This window comes from Sinocyclocheilus grahami, unplaced genomic scaffold, assembly GCF_001515645.1.
Source record: "Sinocyclocheilus grahami isolate Dianchi unplaced genomic scaffold, SAMN03320097.WGS_v1.1 scaffold876.1, whole genome shotgun sequence".
In the NCBI taxonomy this organism is placed as follows: Eukaryota; Metazoa; Chordata; class Actinopteri; order Cypriniformes; family Cyprinidae; genus Sinocyclocheilus; species Sinocyclocheilus grahami.
Genome location: NW_015506055.1, coordinates 910,951 through 934,096, shown reverse-complemented (window position 1 = coordinate 934,096; position 23,146 = coordinate 910,951). Strand labels below are relative to the sequence as shown.

Genomic DNA, 23,146 nt, shown 5'->3' with positions numbered 1-23,146 from the left:
TGGTAGCCTAGCTGATCAAATGCAACCTACAAACAAGCGAGGGACTGAGGTTATCTGTATCGTGATTCGTGACACCTTAAGATAATGTGAGAACAAGTGTAAAGGTCCTCAGGCATATTTCTATGAAGCCAAGTTCATAATGACAAACACAAACATGTCAGTGCTCTTTGACCCAACGACATAGTTATCTTTATGACAAGTAAAAAATAGTTATTGGGTTAATTAAACTGCAGAGAAGCTCTACTATTATAACACTGAATCGACCATGGCCAAATCACGACGCAGGGTCGTTTTAAGCGCTTCCGGGCGGAAACTTTACGCACTGAGCGTGTGTCAGTGTCCCAGCGTCTCCTTGCCGAGAAAGAGTACGCGTCAGTGTAGTATGATGTGCGTTCTGACTAGTGCTTCACACCCAGCCGGTGCATTTCCCAGCCTTCAGGAGTTCTCCACAAATGAGCCAAAGATTTGTCAGTGCGCGCTAACTTGAGAAAATGAGAAATCTAACTGGGGGATGATTGTTCTGTGCTTCTAAACGGACTTGTGCTTTTTTGTTTCGACCGGACTTATTGAATCCTTGTAGGCTAAACATGGGGTTATCCCGAAATGAAACGGACATTTGGACAGAGGAGCATATGGACACGAACCACACGACCGACAGTTTCGGTCCGGAGGTTGTTATCGTGCCCGTCATATTTGGATGTATATTTTTCGTGGGAATCATTGGAAACACTCTAGTGATGGTTGTCATTGGGAAAATAAAGTCGAGGCGCTCAAGAAGCACCACTAACATTTTCATCCTAAATCTCAGTATAGCAGATTTATCTTTCCTCCTGTTTTGCGTCCCGTTTCAGGCCACCATCTACTCTCTTCCCGAGTGGATCTTCGGGGCTTTTCTGTGTAAATTTGTGCATTATTTTGTCACGGTCAGCATGCTGGTGAGCATTTTCACGCTTGTGGCCATGTCGGTGGACAGGTACATTGCCGTGGTGCTCTCCAAAAAGTCCCCGTGCATTCGCAGCCGGAGGAATGCGCTCATTATCGTCTGTGTCATTTGGATGCTTTCCTTCATCTTTGCAGTCCCGGCTGCGCAGCACCAAATTTTTACGGATCACCCCAATGCTCCCAATAGCACGTTCTGCTGGGAGATATGGACCGAACGGGTGGCCAAGCACACTTATAAAGTGACTATTCTCGTGACTGGGTATCTGTTACCGTTGGTTTTGATCACATGCTGTTATGCCAAGGTAAGGAATCGACAATAAGACAAGTTTCTTGAAGAACTATCGAGGGAGCACTTCTACATTCATTTTGAACCAACTGATCTATCGATTAAAGTGTGGGAATGAGAAGGTTTTTATGAGCGTTTAAGAAATTATTAAATGTTTTTTAAAATGAAAGCTAATTGGCGCGTGTTTGTTTACTCCTTCCTTCCTCTAGCTCGTGTCCACGTGATTATTATAATGAGTTTAATATTCCACCATGGGCAAAACTGTGGTGGGGGGGGATTTGGGAAATAAAACCGGAAAACAAGGGGAAATAATTTATTTATTTGGGTTACAACGCAAGTAGGCAGTGGATTAAAACTAGGGCTGCCCCGACCAGATATTTTTTTTTAAAAAGTAGCTAAAAAGTATAATTACCATGAATGTGTCGGGGGAAATAGTAAAGAGATATTTGAATTATTTATTAATAAACCAGTGTTTTCTGAGTCAGTGTCTCAAAGATGAAGTTGACGAGACTCCATCTCTTCACTGGACGCGCCTTTAGAGAGAAATGCATCTTTACGGATTATATAATGAAAGAATTTTTGTTTTTGATTTGAATTATTTAGTTTTAAAGTAATTTGAAGCTTTCAATAGATATATTTATCATGTATGTGAGGCAAATATTTGCTGAGTTTCGTTTCATTTTTGTGAAGCGCTCCTGTTCAGGACCGGCCCAAGCCTTTATGGGGCCCTAAGCAGAATTTTATTTGGGGGCCCCTCTGTGTCGCCAATACGACTGACACACTATAAATCTAACTCACCCATTATCAGTTTTATTTGTTGTAGCTGTGTTGCTTACATCACACCAATGTTTTTACCCTTCTATGATTTATAATTATAACAGTAGCAAACCCACAAGAGTGGTCAGGTGTTAATTTGCACTTTAACATTCAGTCTTACAGTACTAAGTGGTATATAATGTGGTGTACTGAAAAGTAGCTAAATAAACCAGCAGACAATGCATTTACAGAAAAGAATGTTATTTTAACAACATAAATTATTATACACAGCAGCAAGCCATCTGTACATAAAAAAACAACAACTCTTAATCCATAACTAACTAATTGAGGCATAATGATATTGGAATATACTAGCAAAGACCCCAAAGGTAGGCAAAGGTAAATAATGTTAAGCTGTTATTAGTACCAAGTTTATGAAACAGAATTGTTTTATTACAAAAAATATATACCCAGGAAAGTTATTTTTACACAGAAGACAAAAACTATTTATACTACTTATTGCAAATAGTGGCAGTTATCTGCACCACAGTATTATAATACATTATAAAACAGTATGCAGTAATAACATATTGAGTGTAAATTATCATTTTAATTCAGATTATTAAATGGATGCCACCTTACTGAGGCAATAAAGCCCTCCCTACACCTACCCGATACTTAATTTGTAACTTTTTGATTATTTCCTTAATTTTCATTGAAAATAGATGCTTTTCTGATGTGATTTGAAATTTGAAAAGGGAGAAAAAAGTTCGCCAAAAGGCGGATTCGAACCCGGGTCGATCGCATCAAAATGAGCAAGTCACACGTTTTACCATCTGCACCACAGGAGCTGAAGACTGTTGGCTGTCTTTTGTAGTGTTCACCAGCTGATTCACACATTGGTGGTCGGAGTTAATCTAAATATCCTCTGCCAACAAAGTGGGCTATTTGCACTTAGTGTAAATAGATACTCCGAAAAATAATCAAGCCATTTCATGTACTCTTGGGGGCCTCTTGGTGGCCACGGGGCCCTAAGCAGCCGCTTAGTTCGCTTATGCCTTGGGCCGGCCGGCTCTGCTCCTGTTCATGACAAGACGGCAGAAAGCGCATCCTGTTTGTTTTCTTTATTTTACAAAAACACAACGTTTTGTTGTGAGTACACACAAATAAAAGTAGACCCTTTACGGTGTATAATGATGTATTACTCATTGTTGCAGCAGCTGTCCGGGTGGCTGGTCTCAGATGATCTTGGAGGTGAAGATGCTGGATGTTGAGGTCCTGGGCTGGTGTGGTTACATGTGGTCTGCGGTTGTGAGGCCGGTTGGATGTACTGCCAAATTCTCTGAAACGCCTTTGGAGACGGCTTATGGTAGAGAAATGAACATTCAATTCACGGGCAACAGCTCTTGTGGATATTCCTGCAGTCAGCATGCCAATTGCACGCTCCCTCAAAACTTGCGACATCTGTGGCATTGTGCTGTGTGATAAAACTGCACATTTTAGAGTGGCCTTTTATTGTGGCCAGCCTAAGGCACAGCTGTGCAATAATCATGCTGTCTAATCAGCATCATGATATGCTACACCTGTGAGGTGGATGGATTATCTCGACAACGGAGAAGTGCTCACTAACACAGATTTAGACAGATTTGTGAACAATATTTGAGAGAAATAGGCCTTTTGTGTACATAGAAAAAGTCTTAGATCTTTGAGTTCAGCTCATGAAAAATGGGGGCAAAAGCAAAAGTGTTGCGTTTATAATTTTGTTCAGTGTATTTAAAAAAAAAATTATTTTATTGTATAGCCTTTTTTCCCTTAATAATAGCCTAATGAGCCAAAAACTAAGCATTCATTTGAATTAAGGGGAAAATCCCCAAAACTTTTTTTAATTTGTGTTACAACCTTAAGCATTAATTTTGTTACAAGAATAAGAAAGGTCTAGCATTAAACACCAAAATAATCGCTATACAGTTCTGAGAATGCGGGATTGCTTGCTGCTGAAGACGCTGTCGCTCTTTCTCTGCTGTCTCTTTGCAATGGTTGTAGAAATGGTCGTTAATCTTAATATGGGTACGGCACAGATGTCACATGTAATAATATCAAAAAAAGCCATGGCAACAAATAATTTTTTAAGTCAGTTTAATAAGTTGAAATGACTTTCAGAGTCAATTTGATTCAACTTAACTCTTGCTTATAATGTCGTAGGCTTAGGCTACTTTTTTCAATGAATTTTAAAGAATATAAGAATGAATAAAATCAATAAAATTTTCTCGAGCTACACGACAGGGGGTGCTGCAGCACTCTCAGCACCCCTACTTCCCGCGGTAATGCAGCACACAAACTTTTAGGGACCATTCGTGTTTTATTTTGCCTAGCACGTCAAGGATGCAACAGGTGGCCATGCGCCCATACAGAGAGTTCGGTGTGTGCTTACTTCCTCCTGTCTGGATTCAGAGATTTGGGTAAAGTTGCCTAAACAGTAGCCTAAAGCTCACGCAGACGTCACTGACCAATTGAGAGTATATCTTTTCCAGATGCATCAAGGTGTGCTCCTTCTAGCAAACAGTATTTTCATTTGCATGTGCAGTGACCTCGTTCATCTCAAATCATATCGGTTCATCTCAGTTTGAGATAGGCCTACTGTAATTGTGGAATTACGATAAACAATTGTTATTGCCACGCTTGGACTGTGTCCAGTAGGGGTAGACTGAGTACATTTGGGACATGTGTACAGTTGAAACACTTTAAATAACTTGCGTGCAAAGAAACCCCGAGCCGTGACATTTTGCATTGTATTAGCATTCCCTTTGATCATGAAAAATTCGAAAGGTGTGCGTCTTTCCACTCCAAAGATATTGGCAAAACAAAAATTTCCAAGGTAAGATTTTTATTTCACCATATCCCTTTTACAATGAATAGCTTATTATCCTTTTATGACTGTTAAACTTCACGTATATCATTGCAAACGTTACTCTGTGCTCTAAAAATAGACATATTTTATGATATTGTGCCATGCAAGGTCTTTGCATAATCATAATCCCCATCCACTTGATTGGCTCTATGACTTGATTGGCTCTCTCCTCTCCACCTGTAGCTGGTGTGTGGTGAGTGCACAGGCGCTGTTGTCCTGTGGGTGCCGTCGCATCATCCAGGTGGATGCTGCACACTGGTGGTGGTTGAGGATAGAGCCCCCTACATGAGCAATACACAATAAAGCGCTATATAAATGCATCATTCATTCATTCATTCATTCATTCATAGAGAAACATGCAAGTATGTCAGTGGGGTACGGTTGAGACGCAGTGTATCAACTGTACCCAGACAGGTGTCCTATTGCGACACATGCTGTTTAGCTGTACAGTGTTATGCTAATAGGTTAAAAGTCACATTTACACACATGCTACGCAAATTATGTTTTAAAAAAATATATTTGTGATATTTCAACTGTCTATTATTAATGGACATATTTTCTAACATGAATGTTAAAAGGATAACATAGTATTTTGTGAAATATACAAGGTGGTAAAGTGGGTACAGTTGACACACCTTTTATATCCTATGAATGCAGTAACAGTTTCATCAGAAAATAAGATGCATATTCAGAGGCTGTGTGTGTGTACTGGTATTACCTACGTTATGGGGACCAAATGTCCCCACAAGTATAATACCAGTCAATTCTAACCTTATGGGCAAATTTAGTTAGGTCCCTATGAGGAAACAAGCTTATAAATCATACAGAATTATTAAAAATGTAAAAATACAGAAAGTTTTGAGTAATGGGTATAGGTTTAGGAGTAGGTTTATAGAATATACAGGTATGTAGAGGAATAAAATATTCTGTCAGTACAGTATAAAAACCACTACGCTTATGGAATGTCCCTATAATGTTAGAAATACCTGTATGTGTGTGTGTGTGTGTGTGCTGGTATATATGGTTTATGAGGACACAAATGTGTATAATGACATGGGTACTACAACATAAACATTACCGAAATCTGCGTTCTGATTCGGTTCTAGTACATACCGGTTAAGGCACCGGGTTCCGGTACCCAACCCTATCAGTGAGTGGACTTTATTTTTGTTGTTTTCCATGACAATTTACATTGTTATTTTTACTGTTATGTTTACATTTGTACCGTTTGCCATATATTTTCTAGTGTTAAATATTTTGTTCCTATTTTGTTTAACTGAATCTAAATTAAATAAAGCGAATAAATAAATCTGAATTAAAAAGAAAAAAAATTGCAAACTGTAATTTCACCCTATGGGTACAGTTGAGACAAAAATGCACCTTATGTTTATGAGCTAATTGTGGAAAATATAAACTACTTATGGCTATTATTAGTTTATGTATATATGCTTATGTACTATTTTAGTACATAAGCAAAAGAAATATCATGTGCAAAATCACTTAATTTCGGCATCTAGTTTTTGTGTAGTGATGAAAAAAGCAGAAAATGTCTTTACTGTACTCAGGCTACCCTACTTTGAGGTTTAGATTTTTAGCCAAAATGAAGGAGATCATAGTTTAATTTGACTAATACACTTTGAAATCAAAATGAAAGTTTTGTGTTTTTCAATCTATGTGTTATCTTTGAGTCCACCTATATGCTACACTGAAAAAACAACAAAAAGTCAAATTTACTTCAAATTTTTTTTTTTTGCAAGTTTTTGCACGCATGTTTTTAAAGTAAAATTTAAGTATGGAATTAAGTCAAATCTACTTAACTAAGTTATGTAAAATTAGCAAAGGAAATAAGTAAATTTAACGTGTCCAGTTAAAGTTTGATGAGTAATTTCTACTTAATTATTTTAAATTTACCCTGCAATACATTTCACTCAGTCACGGTTTGTTAACTTTACTCAAACAACATAGCACTAAAAAAAATGGCAATAAAGCATGTGGTTTACTTACAATCACGTATGTAAGCAAGTAGTCAGCTCATTATTCTTTTTAAGGTAATATGGTTACTCAATATAGTTATTAACTGAATGAACACAGAGACCTGAATACTTGGCACATAATACACAATAACAGTGACAATCAGTGAATAGTGTTTGAGTATGAATGGGTCATTTTGAGTAAAAAATTAACTCCAGATGTCACAAAACAGCAAGTTACTTAACCTAGTGGTTCTCAAACTGGGGTACTTGAGGTGACGGGAGGGGGTACGTGAACAACATTTTGAGTTTTGGCATTCATTTATTTCTACCCCAACTTAAATTAACATTAAAACCGAACATGTATTTCTGACAAGCAAAATGCCGCTTGGCTGCTTCTAATGTAAAAACAGGAAAATGGGAGAGTGCCGTAAACGGTCAACTACATGATATCCAATCAGCTTTCCTCATCTTTTGTGGTCAAAACTGACTGCATCCACACAAGCAGTTCAATTTTTACAGCAGTTCAACAAAAAAGGTCATATTACGTGAACATTTAACATTTTAAATGTAGCCTACATTTTAAACAGAATATTGTCATGTTTGTTATTTTGCAACGACATAATAATAGTTCCAACGAAATCCGTATCATCTGGTGTGCGTCTCCAAGCATCATACAGTGTTTCATTAGTGAAGGAATCTGCGGCTTTGATCGATTTGGAGAGTCAGTGATTAATAACCCATTCATAACTACAGCAGTTTGCTTCGTTACTGAATGAATTAATGAATGAATGAATGAATGGTGACAACTTGCCGACAACTATTGACGGTTTTATTTTTAAAATTACAAGTATCACTTCGATTTGTCATCATTTATTGCTTTATTTATTATATTAATAATACACTTAATGAAATGTTAAGAATATGACATAAAACGTAACATACAATTAATAAAGATAGAAAATCTTTGCCTCTATAAAGGTAAAAAAAATGCACCTGTAAATCAGTTTAAGGGGGCAAATAATGTCCTTTAATAGAAAAGGTGTGACTGGTCTAAGTGGAAGAGAGGGGGAACGCAGAAGAATGTTAAATGCCCCAGGAGGTATGCCGCTGTAAAAAGTTTGAGAACCACTGCCTTAACCTAACAACAAAAGCAACCATAAAACAGTGTAAATACATCTCGAAAACAGCAAATAATTTTACCTTATTAATTATTCTTACCCAAGTGCATGATGGGAACAATGGAATCATGACTTTGATATTTACTTAAACAATCTTTGTCAGCCACACTTTAAAATGTTTGGATTTTATTGCATAACAAAATACCAAACCATGTGGCATCGCACATATCTACTCTGCAGTTATTGTGAGGAACTACTGCACATGTTCTGCTACACTTGATACGTGTCTAAATCATTTTTTGTTATCTAATGCAGTGACATTCATGTGTTTTTAAGTGTGACTTAACTATCTATAAATATAATGTGGTAGGCCTTAGATGAGGATTTCTGGCTGACAAAACTCTTTTTTTATTCTTGCCTGAACTAAATTATTTAATGTAGAAATTACATTTGTTTTTTCTGATTCATTTACTTCAACACAAAGTCCTTTATGTTCCTATATGTTAATCAAATTAACTGTTATGCTGATAAATTTACAGTCTATGTCTTTTGGACCAGAAATTTTTATGATTCATTTCAAACTATTGTTCTATTGAACTGTTCAATCAGATTTTCTTTTTTTATATATAAGAATGTTCCTTTGCAACAGAGTAGCAAGTAACAAATTGTAGTTTATGACTGCAATATACTTTTTTTTTTTAGATAAGAGATTTGTTTTACTTTGGGTAGTCAACCATGCATCAAAGCTGTACCTTTCAACAGATTTTATGCTGTTTTTGAACATTTACTTTACAAGTGGCTTTTATTTATCAATTTTAGGTGACTGCCACAAAACATGGACTACTTTTATTATGTTTAATGTGAGTTAGAGTGTTTACTCTGTGTATCAATGTATTTATTTTGCGTAAATGTTGGACAGGACCATGATGATAAATGTGTCCCTGCAGTGCTGGAATGACTTCCTGAAATTCTTTAATATCCTATAGTTTATCATTGTCATTTCTCTCCAGAACACTAGCCACACAAAGTCTGCCATCACTCACTGCTTTTTCATCATTAATGGTGGATGAGTAATGGCATACACTTTTAGGCATTAATGTGACATTTTCTTTGAATTGCAGGTATTGTACCATCTTCATAAAAAAATGAAAAATATGTCCAAGAAGTCTGAACGGTCAAAGCGAAAGGTAAGAGTTTTTTTGTTTTGTTTTGTTTTTTTGGTGGATGTGTTGTTTTCCTGGTTTTGGCATCATTTATTTAGATTATTTTCTGTAAAACTAGATTTTGTATGATTTTACCAGATATGATGGTATGCTGGAGTGATATTACTGCAGTAATTTTGTTGCCGCTTTCAGTATTAGTTTGGTATTTGTTCTGAAAATCCATACATGGGTATGAAAGCTAGTGGAGCATAACAAACCTCATAAATCTTCATGGTTGATATAAGTTGAAGTGTATTTAGCCATTCACTATGTTTAACTTTAATCATTTTAACTGATGGTAATTCAAAATCTGTCACTCTTAAAATGGTCATTGAAATGCCATGTAAGCAGATCAGTGTAGATGAATTTGGAAACTTTAGCCACACTTTAAAATGTTTGGATTTTATTGCATAACAAAATACCAAACCATGTGGCATCGCACATATCTACTCTGGAAAGCACAGAAAACATGGTTGAGGTTCTAGCCGAAATCACAAAATTCAAACTAAATGCTGACATTGTTTCTTTTTTTCTTACACTGCAATTTTGAACGTATAACAATATATTTTGAATATACATCAAAAACTATTCTTACAGGAGTCTGCACTCAAAAATGATTTTTGTTGCTTGTTCAATTTATACTAACAATTTAAACTGGACAGCAGATTCCTAGTTACCAACATGCTCTGCATGTAACTGCATTAGAATAATACATGTTAAAATGTACTTTTATGTATTATTTGAGTAAAAATGGATACTTGTTAGTGTGCAATGTGAAGTTATACTTTAGATTTATTAGAGTGTCTGTTATGTTGGCATTTGTGTGTGATTACCATTGAGCAGAAGAGTTGTGCTGAGGTTTTGGGCAGACAGCAATAGTTTGGCTAATGCCAGTGCAGTGAAAAGTCACCTCTTGTTTGTTCCATACATTACATTTAGTAAAATAAAGTTTTATATATTGCATGCAAACATGCTATTGCATTCAGTTTGATTTCAACCACACAATAATTTGTTTGAATAGACTTCTTCTAGTTAGGGCTGGGGAAAAAAGAAAAAAAGAAGAATATATTCCAAAAAGAATAGATTCAGAGGCCTTGGGAATCGAGAGTCGATTCCAAAGGTTGGAATCTATTCCATACAAATGTGGAATCAGAGCCCTTTTCAGTTCAACAAAGCTTATTGTGCCTTTCAAATGGAAGGCTGCACACATTTTTTTAAAGCTATATTTATGGACTTTTTATTTTGAGAGGACAGTGGAGAGATGACAGGAAAGTATTGGGGTGGAGAGAGGGGAGCAGGATCAGCAAAGAACCTTGAAGCGGGATTCGAACTTGGGTCGCTGTGAGCGCAGTTGCGCTATATGTCGACGCACTAACCACGAGGCTGCACACACTTAAATTCACGAAAATAAACTGAAAGAAAACGAGTCAGTATGCTCATCTGAGTTTGAGGATGCAGCCTTCCGTTTGAGAAGCAGCCATTAATTCAGCTCATGCTCGCTAAAAGTGATTAGAAGTCTGATTCGTTTCCACAAAAAGGTTCTTTCGGATAAATAGTTTTAATGAGTTTTAATTATTCTGAGGTTATTTTATGGTGGAACTGGCTTACGTTTTCCACAGTTTTGAGCCCTACATGACAGAATAGATCATGACGTGATCGACGGTCTTGATCTTATTTCCATCTTAAATAAAATGCTATTTTTTTTATATTTCTATCGGCCAATGATATTTCTGAAAGAATACACCGAGAGCACAGATCAGTGGCAAGAGCGCATCAGATTGACAGATAAACCACGAGCTCTTATATCAGTGTTGTTGTTAATGTTCTGGTTATTTTGTTTCAGTGTACAGTTTGTTAATTTTGTGCAAAGTATACAGTTAAAGTAAACTTCATCATTCAGCTTAACTGTGCACATTTATTTTAGACACTTCATGTCTTGTTCCATTCATGCGATAAACACATGTCCCTGCTGAGCTGTGGGCTACGACTAATTTAATGGGCAATGCAGACAAAATTAAAAAATCAATCAGAGCTATAGAAATATATTGTCATTGTTACAAAAAAAGCTTTATATTATGAGAAGGCTACTTTCTGCGACCTTTATATCCTGCAGTCATGGTGAGATTAGGTTCCTTCAATCTAAAAAACAAGGATCGAAAAAGAATCGAAAACCATGGTGAGGAATCGATTCTTAGAATCGAATGCCATCGATTCCAGAACCAGGAATCGGAATCGGACTCAATTCCAAAAATTTCAGAATCGAACAGCCCTAGTCTTGTTTTAACAACTTAAATTAATTGAGTCAATAGAACAATTTTTGAACAATTTTTCATCAATTTAGATTTTGAGTGTATAACTTTGCTAGATGTTATATTAGACATTTCTAGAGTGCATGGCATTGTTTTGTCATAACCACATGCACTTTGAACTATTTAATTCAACATCACAAGTAGCTAAATACATTATAAACACCAGGTGCAGTGTGTCAAAATAGATTTTTTTATTAGCCTTCTTAGCTGATGCTTTTTTGTACCAATCCAGATCATAAGAATCTGAATATATTGCAATGAGTGGAAGTGTAAATTCAAGCAAATATGTGTCTTGATACAAGATGTTTATGAACAAAACAGCTTTAATAACTCAATAAAGAGGTCTGCTGTTTCAATTTACAGGCCCCCTCCCACAGTAGTGGACAGAGATTACCACCAAGAAAGCAAACCATAATCCCATTACCCAGAGTTACTTGAGTGCTTCATTGTTATAGTTATCTGTAGCCCTAATTGAGGATCAGGGCTGTCACTGTGCTACACTAAACAGCCAGATTAGATGACCAGATGCAGTAATGTTTCAATGATCTCCGTTGGTTACCATGCCTATTCTTTGTCTCTTTCTTCCCAGTCTCCATCTGCTTCTTATCATCAGAATTGACCATTCGCTCCTTAACAAAGATGTTACTGGGTAGTATTTTGTTCCTTTTCCAAATCTTTAAATAAATCTTAAGAAGTTCATGCGATGAGGTAAACTGTGTCATGACCCAATTTGCTGCAAGGTAATGTAAGGTCTTATTTTATTGACATTGATTCAAGTCAAGTCAATGTTACTGCATAATTTAATTATTTAAAGAAAGTAACAGATAAAAAATTTGTTCTAATGTCACAGTTTATTCCAGCATACATAAAAAAATATCTAGTAAATATTTATATTTATATTTATAAATATTTGCGTTCTGCAAGTGAATGTTGCTTTATTGTGCCATCCCAAAGAGGCACAAAATAACTTTCACGGACTTTTAAATTAAATGTTCCCTCCTGGTGGAATGAATTGCCCAACTCAGTCCGAGCAGCTGAGTCCTTAGCCATCTTCAAGGATCGGCTAAAAACACATCTCTTACATCATTATTTGACCCTCTAACTCTAGCAATATATATTCTAATTCTATTCTTTAAAAAAAACTCTATTCATTTACTAACTGCTTGTTTTCTTACAAAAAACCACTAGCTTTTCTAATATTTTTGTATTCTATTTGTTTTCTTTTTATTTATTATAGAATTAACAAAAGCAAAAAAGGCCTCTAACACTAGCTTGCTCTATTCTTTTTCTATTCTATCTGTTTCCTTTTTATTTATTATACACTCTTAAAAATGCTGGGTTAAATACAACCCAGTGCTGGGTAAAATAGGGACAAATCCAGCAATTGGGTTGTTTTGACCCAGTGGTTGGGTTAAATGTTTAACCCAACCTTCTGGGTAGTAACCCAACCGCTTGGTCAAAACAACCCAATTGCTGGGTTTGTCCCTATTTTACCCAGCGTTGGGTTGTATTTAACCCAGCATTTTTTAGAGTGTAGAATTTAAAAAAAAACCTTGCTATGTGTACTGCATTAAGCTAACTGAGACTTGTTATAGCACTTGTATATCCTTGCTCTTTTGTTGATTTTGATTGCTTCCATTGTCCTCATTTGTAAGTCACTTTGGATAAAAGCGTCTGCTAAATGTCTAAATGTAAATGTAAATTTCAATCTTTATGGGTATATTTTTTCTGAAAATCATACTGTTCAAAGAAATCTCCTGTTCTTTCCTATGGGATGTCTTGGAGGGTGAGTGGCACTTAGAGAAGGGTCAATTATAATATATTTCCATCGCTCAGAAATTCTGAAATTCATTTCATAGAAACTGTGCACTCTAAAAAATGCTGGGTTAAATTCAACCCAGTGCTGGGTAAAATAGGGACAAACCCAGAAATTGGGCTGTTTTGACCCAGCGGTTGGGTTAAATGTTTAACACAACCTTCTGGGTAGTAACCCAACTGCTGGGTCAAAACAACCCAATTGCTGGGTTCGTCCCTATTTTACCCAGCACTGGGTTGTATTTAACCCAGCATGTTTTAGAGTGTGGTTGTGTACATTTAACACTGTAAATAACTGAGAAAGGCTATATTCAAGTGCTGCCGGTAACTACAAGCTTTTCAACTGTTCAAGGTCACATTACATATAGAAAGCAAGAATAGCTGAGCATGTCTAGAAAACCACCTTGGTTAAAGCTGGAGATTATCCATGGATTTAGTATCACCTAATTTAAATAATAATTTGAAAAGCAAGGGTTGGTGCGTGACCGTGTCTGTGACCTTGTGAATGTAAATGGTCACCATGGGCAACAGTCTCCGTTTTGCTAATGTATGTGCTTTTGCATCTGCAGAGGAAAAACAGACGAGAGAGAACCGAAATGTGTTAGAAATGATTTGTTGGAAATGATTTGTTGCCTGTGGTTCTCCAGGGTAAATTGGTGGTGAGAAGCTCATTGGTCACTCCTGAGCCCATGAGATCCTGTGTCACCAAGTGTCATTGACAAACCCCAAACTACTGGTTGTTCCCAGAGTTTGAGAAGGGAACTGATAGGGCTGTTAAATCAGTAGGGAGCAGAGCTGGTGGTGCTGATAAAGTTCACCCACTGACACACAGTGCATCACATGCATCATGTTGCTTTGCTTGTCGATTGATTGTGTTAATCACTGAAAAAATGTGGAACAGTTGATAAGTGGCACACTAGGTTAAGTGTGAGCCCTCAAACCACAGTTGCATAGAGGCAAAATTTCAGCAAAAGCAGTCAGTAGGTGCGACATCCCCTGCCACAGTTGAGCTGTTTCGAGGGGGTAAGTGGGCAGCTGGCTTATTCCAATATGAGTTGTGGAGAATATGTTAGAGCTCTCTAATAGAACAGGAACATAAGAGCTCTTCACATTCACCTTGGTGCCGGTCACATCTGACAGCAAAAGCACACTGAGGGCTCAGCAGGGGTTCTTTTCTCAATCCCAATTTCAGAGGACCAGCAAACATCAGGGGCCGTTGCTGCATTTTGATAAGGGTAATCTTCTCAAAAGAGGGTTGTTTGGAAGTTGACAGTTTCATCTTAGATGTGAGGGTGTACATACAGTACAATATACACTTGATTGACATTTCATTATTGATGTCATGGGTACACTCTTTTAGGAGTGCTATGTGCCACATCAGTAGAAATGTTGTGGGTAGGTGAAATTGTGCAAGCAAAACGCGAAGACATGTTTCTTACATTGTTGCACACTAACTCTGTCCTTCTTCACGGTCAGGAATAAGTCCATGATGCTGTCTCATAAAAGATGGTGCTTGTCAGGACTAATTAAATGTAGCCTTTGTTAAATTATGGAGAATGTAAGTAGAATTGAATCATTATCCGCACTGTCCTACTGACATGCAACATAATGGCTAGCATTAACTTGAATTGTCAGTGAAAATCATTTTGATTTAGCTCACCAAAATTGTGTAAGACATAGAGTGCAGTCATTGCCCACCTACACTGTTAGACTTTGCTGTAATTTTACAGTTTCTTATCGCAAAAAAAGCCCAGTAAATTACCATATATATGTTTTACAGTTAACTACTGTAATATGCACTGCATTGTGGGTAATTTTATGCCATTTACAGTAATTTACTGTATATGGGAATTTGCTGTACTTTACTGTTTGCTCAAAAGCAGTAGTGCTACCGTAAATTGTTCTGCGGATGAAAAACATGAATCTGCATTCTAAATTGAATGTCTGGGTAAGCACAAGTGTGGTGAAATATATTTTTTTTTTTAATGATTAAAAAATAAAATATATAAACTTTGCTTACATCCCACAAAATTTACATTTTATTCGCGTGCAAAGCCCGCGCAACAACCTGCCAGAGGTTATATAAACTGAGGCTTGTGTCCGGTGCGCGCATAACGGACGTCCCTTCTGAGTGAATCGCCAGATGTCCGCTGCGAGTTTTCCTGTGGTGAGTACTTTTTTACTTACTTTTAAAACGTAAACCATTACCAATATCTATGAAATTTAAAAATATGAAGAAAGTAAATATATAATCTAATTATAGGCTATTACTTGGACAGTTTGATGGAACTGTTCGTTTTCCTCAAAAACTGCTGCTTTCATGAAACTCATTCAATTGTCCTAACTGACTGACTATCTAAGTATAACTATCTAAGTATAACCCAATCTAGTATTTACACGAACAACGTTTTTCGACTTTTTTACTGCCATATATATATATATATATATATATACAGTATATACATACATACATACATACATGATAAAACATCCCACACCTGTGATATGCAATATTCAGTGATGTTTCCTCTTTTCCTCCCTTTTTCTTGTGTGTCAGCAAGAGCCAACTACACCCCAAAGACTCTATTAGGGGCCACCTAGAATCACGGCACCTTTGGCTTTGTAGGGTTTTTTTTATTTTATTTTGTTTTTATATAAATGATCACTCAGATGTTGGGCTGGGGATTGATAGAGATTTCATAATTCCATTTGATTCACAAGCTCTTAATTCAGTTCTGATCTTGATTCAGTTCAGTTTGATTCACAATTATTCTTATTCTCTTATTCTGATTCCAGTTTCCATATGGTTTAATTGGATTGATTCATTTGGAAATATTTCTGAGAATTTGATGACAGCCATTAATGTACCTTGATTTAGTATTCATTTCGGTTATAGTCCTATTCTTCAAGAGTACTTCTAGATTGACTCAAAAGCCTGTTTTGCTCTAATATTTACAAACAATACAAATGTTGTTACAGTAGCTGATACACACTGATATTCCTTGGATCAAGAGCTGTCACAAATAAAAGATACTTTAAAACAGCCACAAAAAAAAGTGTAGGTTTGAAGGACCATAAAGTTATTCAGTGTACCTTTAATGTGATTGTACATTCAGGCAATTAATGGAGTTCCCTGACAAGGATGTGCAAAAAAGCAATACTGTTTAAACAGTACTATACTAGGAATAACTGCTGTTGCACAAGTTGTTACCTTGTCTGTCCATGAACAAATATAGATGAGATAAACTCATGACCATTTCTCACACATTTCCCCTCTGTTTTGTTTCAGATCAGCTGTCATGGAGGCCATGCAGCCAAGACCAACTGGGATGCTTGTTGCCATTTTTCTTTTTGTTGCACTATTGTCATGGTCTCTGCTTTGGTTTGTTATAAATTCAGTTCTCTACTTTTTTTTGCAATGTTCTAGAATAAAGCACAATAAATAAAAAAGTAATAGTGACAGTGAATAAAAACATATACTGTTGTACGTGGACTCAAGTCTTTTATTTGGAATTTATTCAATTCAATGGCATTCATGTAAAATATTCAAAAGATTTTATAAAATAAATTACAGTAAAATTACTTTGATAGTATTATACTGTAAAACTAAGTTACGGTAAGGATATAGTACTGTAAAATTAAGTTGCGGTAAGGGTATTTTGATGTAAAATGAAATTGCAGTAAGGCCATCATACTGTAAAATGAAATTGGATAAGCTACTGTAAAGGGGTAGTTACAGTAACTTACTGGCAATAGTGCTGCCAGTAATTTACCGCAAAAATACAATAAAAAGTCTTAACAGTGTAATTCTGGTACAAAAAGTCTTAGATGTTAAAATATGTACAAGGTAGACAAAAATGTCAAATACTCTTAGCTAAATTATTATGTGGAATATTATGTGGATATCTATTCCAAAAACAGCAAAGAGAATTAAATCTTATTTCAAAGTAAAGGACAAATTGTTTGGCAACTGGGTTCTCTCTCCATAATGAATGTCACAAAACAGAAGCATCTATTCATTCTGTTAACTTCTATATTCTGGCTTTAAAGCAATTCTGGCTTTAAAATCTGATTGGATGAGTATACCTGTGACCATGCATCAGTTGAGTTCTATACGAAAGTCAGCATGAAATGGAAATTGTGACAACTTTTCTTGCTTATTGCTTCTCTATTATATCCAAGTGAAATGTTGAGTAGGAGTTTACCAGGAATTCTTTATGTGAGAAATTGACAGTCATATAGACTTTAGCTCCTTTAAGCCAGCTGTGGCACCACCCTCTCCTGCCATACATCTGTCTGTCTCAGCTGAACCTTTGACCTGAGGGTGTTTTGAACTGCTCCTACAGTTCTGCGAACTCAGTACAGTTACTTGACAGCACTTTTTCATCTTGAAAAACTTTGATTGTCTATGTTTCTGTACCGGACTGTTCTCTTTCTCTAGCTCGATCTAGATGGAGGCAGTAGCTCAACATGAAAAGCAGTATAGGATTCAGTCCTAGTAGAAATATATGAGACTATAGCACAGATTGCCTCGGGCTGGCCTATTGTTTGCAGTAGTTTCACTGTCTTGACTCTCCTCTGCTCATACCTGAGATTTCTGCTTGCTTCTTGTACTATATACCACATTTTAAAGCACATACTATGCATTGTTGTTTAAACCTTTCCATTACCATCACGATATTCTGTCACATCAGATATTTTAAAAGTAGGCTGATAGAGGTTTCAGTTGAAGTGTTTACTTGTTTCTGTCTTTAAAGGGGACCTATTATGACCCTTTTAACAAGCTGTAAAATAAGTATCTGATGTCCCCAGAGTGTGCATGTGAAGGTTTAGCTCAAAATACCCCACAGAAATGCAAATTAGCTGGTGCTCCCGGACCCCTTTTGAGAAGAGGGCGGAGCTTCAAGAGCTCATGCTCCAGCATACAAATAAACTTTCCACTATTAGTACAAGCCTGTTGTATTTGCAGAAAACCTACTTGGTTTAAAAGTCAGTCATCTGATTGTACAGTGCATAATAATTGCTCGTTTATGAATTACACAGATGGGGAGCATGGCGTGATAAAAATAACGACATAGCTGGTCTCATGGTGCTTTTGCGTGCTATCACAAACTTTATAAGTCCCACTTGTGGACATCTATACCACTTCCCTAAGCCAAGCCATTGTACCTTCATGTTTAATGTCTACTACCATCAGACCACTGCCAAAGAAGTCACCAGTATCAACACTCAACGACTATCGCCCGATAGCCCTCACTCCCATCGCAATGAAGTGCTTTGAAAGACTGGTCAAAAGTCACATCATATCCAGACTCCCTGCAGCATTCGACCCATTTCAGTTTGCATATCGACCTAATCGTTCCACCGATGATGCCATAGCAGTAGCACTTCATTTGAGCCTGGAACATCTGGAGAGCAAGAACAGTTATGTGCGGATGCTTTTCATTGATTTTAGCTGCGCCTTTAATACAGTTGTCCCCCAGCACTTGGTGAAAAAACTTGGCCCACTAGGCATTAACACCTCACTGTGCAGTTGGATATTGGACTTTCTAACTGATAGACCCAGCCCAGACAGTACGAGTTGGGAACAAAACCTACAGAACCATCATCCTGAATACTGGGGTCCCTCAGGGCTGTGTTTTGAGCCCACGCATACCACTGTTGTTTACCTTGATGACTCATTACTGCTGTGCCAGTTATGACTCGAATCATATCATTAAATTCACAGATGACACAACAGTGGTGGGCCTCATTAGCAACGAGGACGAATCAGCCTATAGAGAGGAAGTTAACCAGCTTGTCATCTGGTGTCACAACAACAATCTGTCACTAAATGTCAGCAAGACAAAAGAGATTACTGTTGACTTCAGGAGGAAACAGACAGTTCATAATCCACTTACAATTAATGGCAGTACTGTGGAGTCAGTCAGAAGCACCAAGTTTCTGGGGGCGCATATCACTGCAGACATGTCATGGACCACTAATACCATTTCCTTGGTAAAGAGGGCTCAGCAGCGTTTGCACTTCCTAAGGCAGATGAGGAGAGTAAACCTTCCCCCTCCTGTCCTTACAACCTTTTACAGAGGCACAATAGAGAGTATTCTGACCAGCAGCCTCTCAGTCTGGTTTAGTAGCTGTACAGCTGCAGACAAGAAGTCTATCCAGAGAGTGGTAAGGACAGCAGAGAAAATAATCAGGACCTCTCTTCCATCTATACAGGAATTACATCTGACACGCTGCCTTAGTAGAGCCTCCAAAATAATCAGTGACTCCACCCATCCTGCCAATGGACTGTTCACCCTTCTGCCTTCTGGCAAACGCTATCAAAGTATGCGATACAAGACTGCCAGATTCAGAAATAGCTTCTTTCCACAAGCTATTAGACTGCTCAATTCACATTGACATATACAGATATACTGGTTGATGGACTGTTGAATACATAGGTATGGACTGATTGATTCATTTATGTTATTCTTCCCTATGCTGCTACCTGATGGACTGCTGTTATATATGTAGATTAGTTGAATCACATATGTGGTTTCTTCTGTTCTGACACTTTAGAGCAGTATTGATTATGCACTCATAGTGTAATCATGTGCAATACATCCATTTTTGCACTACCTTAAGATGTATAGTAATGTATATCATGGTATTTGTTGTTGTGATATATATATAATGTTTTTTTATTATTATTATTATGTATGCACTATTATGCACATTGAGCATTGGGCTCGGAGAAATGCAATTTCATTCTGCTGGACACTTGTTGAAAGGCTAGAATGACAATAAAGTATTTTGTACTTGAACTTGAACTTGAACTAGTGATTATGAGGTCAACAAATTCAAGCGGTCGACTTCACATTGCTTTCATATGCAATTTTGAACTACCACCTTCCTATTTACAATTGTTCTGGTAGCACGTGAAGGCAGCATCAGTGAAAACCGGCAGAGATGATGGTAGCTTTAGCAACATTAGCCTTACAGAGTGCCAAGAAGCTATTTCAGAAAGGCAATTTGGAACAAAATATGACTCCTATATTCATTGGTGCATCCCAAAACACAACACTTACATTTACATTTAGTCATTTAGCGGACGTTTTTATCCAAAGCGACTTACAAATGAGGACAATGGAAGCAATCAAAATCAACAAAAGAGCAATGATATACAAGTGCTATAACAAGTCTCAGTTAGCTTAACGCAGTACACATAGCAAGGGTTTTTTAAATAATATAATAAATAAAAAGAAAACAGAATAGAGCAAGCTAGTGTTAGAGGTCTTTTTTGCTTTTGTTAATTGTATAATAAATGAAAAGAAAACAGATGGAATACAAAAAGATTAGAAAGCAAGTGTTAGGTTTTTGTTTTGTTTAGTTTTTTTAAGAAAACAAGCAGCAAATGAATAGAGTGCAAGTCTAAAATGACAAGTTTTTTTTAAAGAATAGAATTAGAATAGAGAGTGCTAGAGTTAGAGGGTAAAATAAAGATGGAAGAGATGTGTTTTTAACCTTATAATATTGTCATTATAACTTACAGTGCCTCTTTGGTGCTGACATTGTATATCTCCAGCAGCTACAGCAAGCCTTGTAAAAGTGATTTTTGCATTATAGGTCCCCTTTAAATAAAGACAGAAGTAAGAAATTTGGATGGTAATATGGTAGAGTGGTAATTAGACAATTTCGGAAAGGCAAGCATTAGCAAGTTAGCTTTGAAAGCAAGATCCCTCCCTCCCTGCGTAATCACTCTGCAAAGCCACGCCTCCTCCTAAACACATGGATGCGCACAGGCAGACCAGAAGCTAACAAGTGACACGATGAGAGATGGCATTGGTGGAGGGTTGAATGCAATGAATCATGTCTGTGTGAACAGTGTGCGCCGAGGTATGCAAATACAAATGTTGACAGGCAGGTAGGACAGCCTATCGAAATCCTCGGACCGAGGAATATGATTTTATGAAAATGTTATGGTCCTACACCTTCCGCAGACAGTATAAATACATTTAGACCACTTAACTTAGTGACTGCTATCGGGATGTGAAGAGACTTTCAACCAGCATAACAAAAATGTATTTTGAACCAAATCACCTACCCTGCTAGTTGCTAGTCTCCCTATGAGTGTGTGTCCTACAGTTTGAATTCAAGACCACAGCATAGAATACTCAGTGAGTTCTGGAGTTTAAATGGTGTTTATGGGACACCACAGAGGGAGGTACAGTTTTCCAAAAAAAAAAAACCTTTTTACACATCTGAAGTTTGCAAAATCATGCCTGGTTGTTTCACAGTACTACTTGAAAAATATCCAGTTGATAGATGAAACCAGGTGAGTTGTTTAGAAAAAAACACTTATACACACACACACACACACATACACAACACTTTGTGCCTCATTGTCTGGACTGCTTGCTGTATCATTAGCGGGAAAATGAATTCCTAGGTTTAGGACATTTTTCAGGAGGATGTGCAGCCATCTGTTTACCAGTTAAAGCTCTGGTAAACAGAAGTTTAAATGTGATTAACAAAACAATATCCTAAAGCAGCAGTAAATGCCAACAACAGGCAAAAAATAAATAAATGAATACACCTTCTAGAGTGGCCCTGTCCTGATTTCAAGTCTTATTGAGATGCCTTGGCATGACTTGAGAGAGTGATTTACACCAGATGCCCCAAGAATATTGCTGAACTGAAACTACACTCTCAGAAAAACGGTACAAAAGCTGTCACTGGGGCGGTACCTTTTCAAAAGGGACACTTTTGGACTTTTTATGTACTAATATGTACACTTTAGGTACTTATATGTATCTTTAAGGTACCAATATGGACTCTTTAGGTACAAAGGTGTGCCTTTTGAAAAGGTACCACCCCAGTGACAGCTTTTGTACCTTTTTTTCAGAGAGTGTAGTTTGTTTTGCAAGATGGTGCAAAATTCTCTCTGACTGTTGTCCAGGTCTGATTACAGAAAATTGTTGGTGGGTGTCATTTTCCGAAGAAAGCACGTCCAGTTATTGAATCCAAAGTTCCCATTCTTTTTCCATTTTCCACTGTACTGTGAACCGTAAAGACATGTATACGTTTATAAAATACTTATTTGATTATGCCAGCTGTGCTTGTCCATTTTTGTGACTATATTTTAAAGGGGTCCTATTACGCTTTTTCACTTTTTTTATTTTAGTCAGTGTGTAGTGTGTATGTTTGCGCATAAAAAAGATCTAGAAATTTACAAATCTCAAAGTCCACTCCAAAGGGAGATATTTCGTTTTTTAAAAATCCCTTTTCAAGAACTACAACGAACGGCTCGTTTGGACTACAGCGTTGGTTTCCGGGCTTTGTGATATCACAAAGCGGCTCATTAGAAGATCATTAAAAATAATTCCCGCCTACAGAAATTCGAATGGTTGGGGGGTGGGGAGGGGCGAGGTTGTGGTTAGAACGCTTGGTTGAGTGAGTGCATCAGACGAGACGATGAAGAAGAAGTGCTGCTGCAGAGTTAGTGCATCAGAGAAAACGACGAAGAGCTGCCGTGCTGTAGCGTCAAATTTTCGGCATGTCTAGAACAATTTTTACAAGTACAACACGACGTAGCTGGGCGCCGCGGACAGACGCCGAACGGCACCACCGGTGTGCCTTCACTAATAGAAAATAATGTATTCGAATTTTAAAGACGTGGTGCGACGCGACGCTGCGCTTCTCGTCCGGTGTGCGACCGCCTGAAACGCTGTTTTTTCTTTGTTTGTGCTTCCGAAAGCGACTGATGTCAGGAAATAGTGGTTGCAATTTATTTTTTAACTCTGTTCCTGAGCATTATAACCCCAACTTGCGCATTTTACTGAGGACAGCTTCCAC

General features: G+C 37.2%; 1 protein-coding gene and 1 long non-coding RNA gene across 2 annotated transcripts in view; one reads left to right on the top strand and one right to left on the bottom strand.

Annotated features, from left to right (window-relative positions):
• The first annotated feature begins 344 nt into the window (after nt 1-344).
• LOC107563492 (galanin receptor type 1-like) overlaps nt 345-23,146 on the top strand; it is a 48,309-nt gene continuing 25,507 nt past the window's right edge. The window contains exons 1-2 of the mRNA XM_016248385.1: nt 345-1,244; nt 9,105-9,170. Of these exons, the coding sequence (XP_016103871.1) occupies nt 588-1,244; nt 9,105-9,170 (723 nt within the window). The 5' untranslated portion in view covers nt 345-587. The remainder of the gene's footprint in view (nt 1,245-9,104; nt 9,171-23,146) is intronic.
• Nucleotides 12,625-23,146, bottom strand: part of LOC107563494 (uncharacterized) — a 12,638-nt gene continuing 2,116 nt past the window's right edge. The window contains exon 3 of the long non-coding RNA XR_001606106.1: nt 12,625-12,636. This is a non-coding gene — a long non-coding RNA (uncharacterized lncRNA). The remainder of the gene's footprint in view (nt 12,637-23,146) is intronic.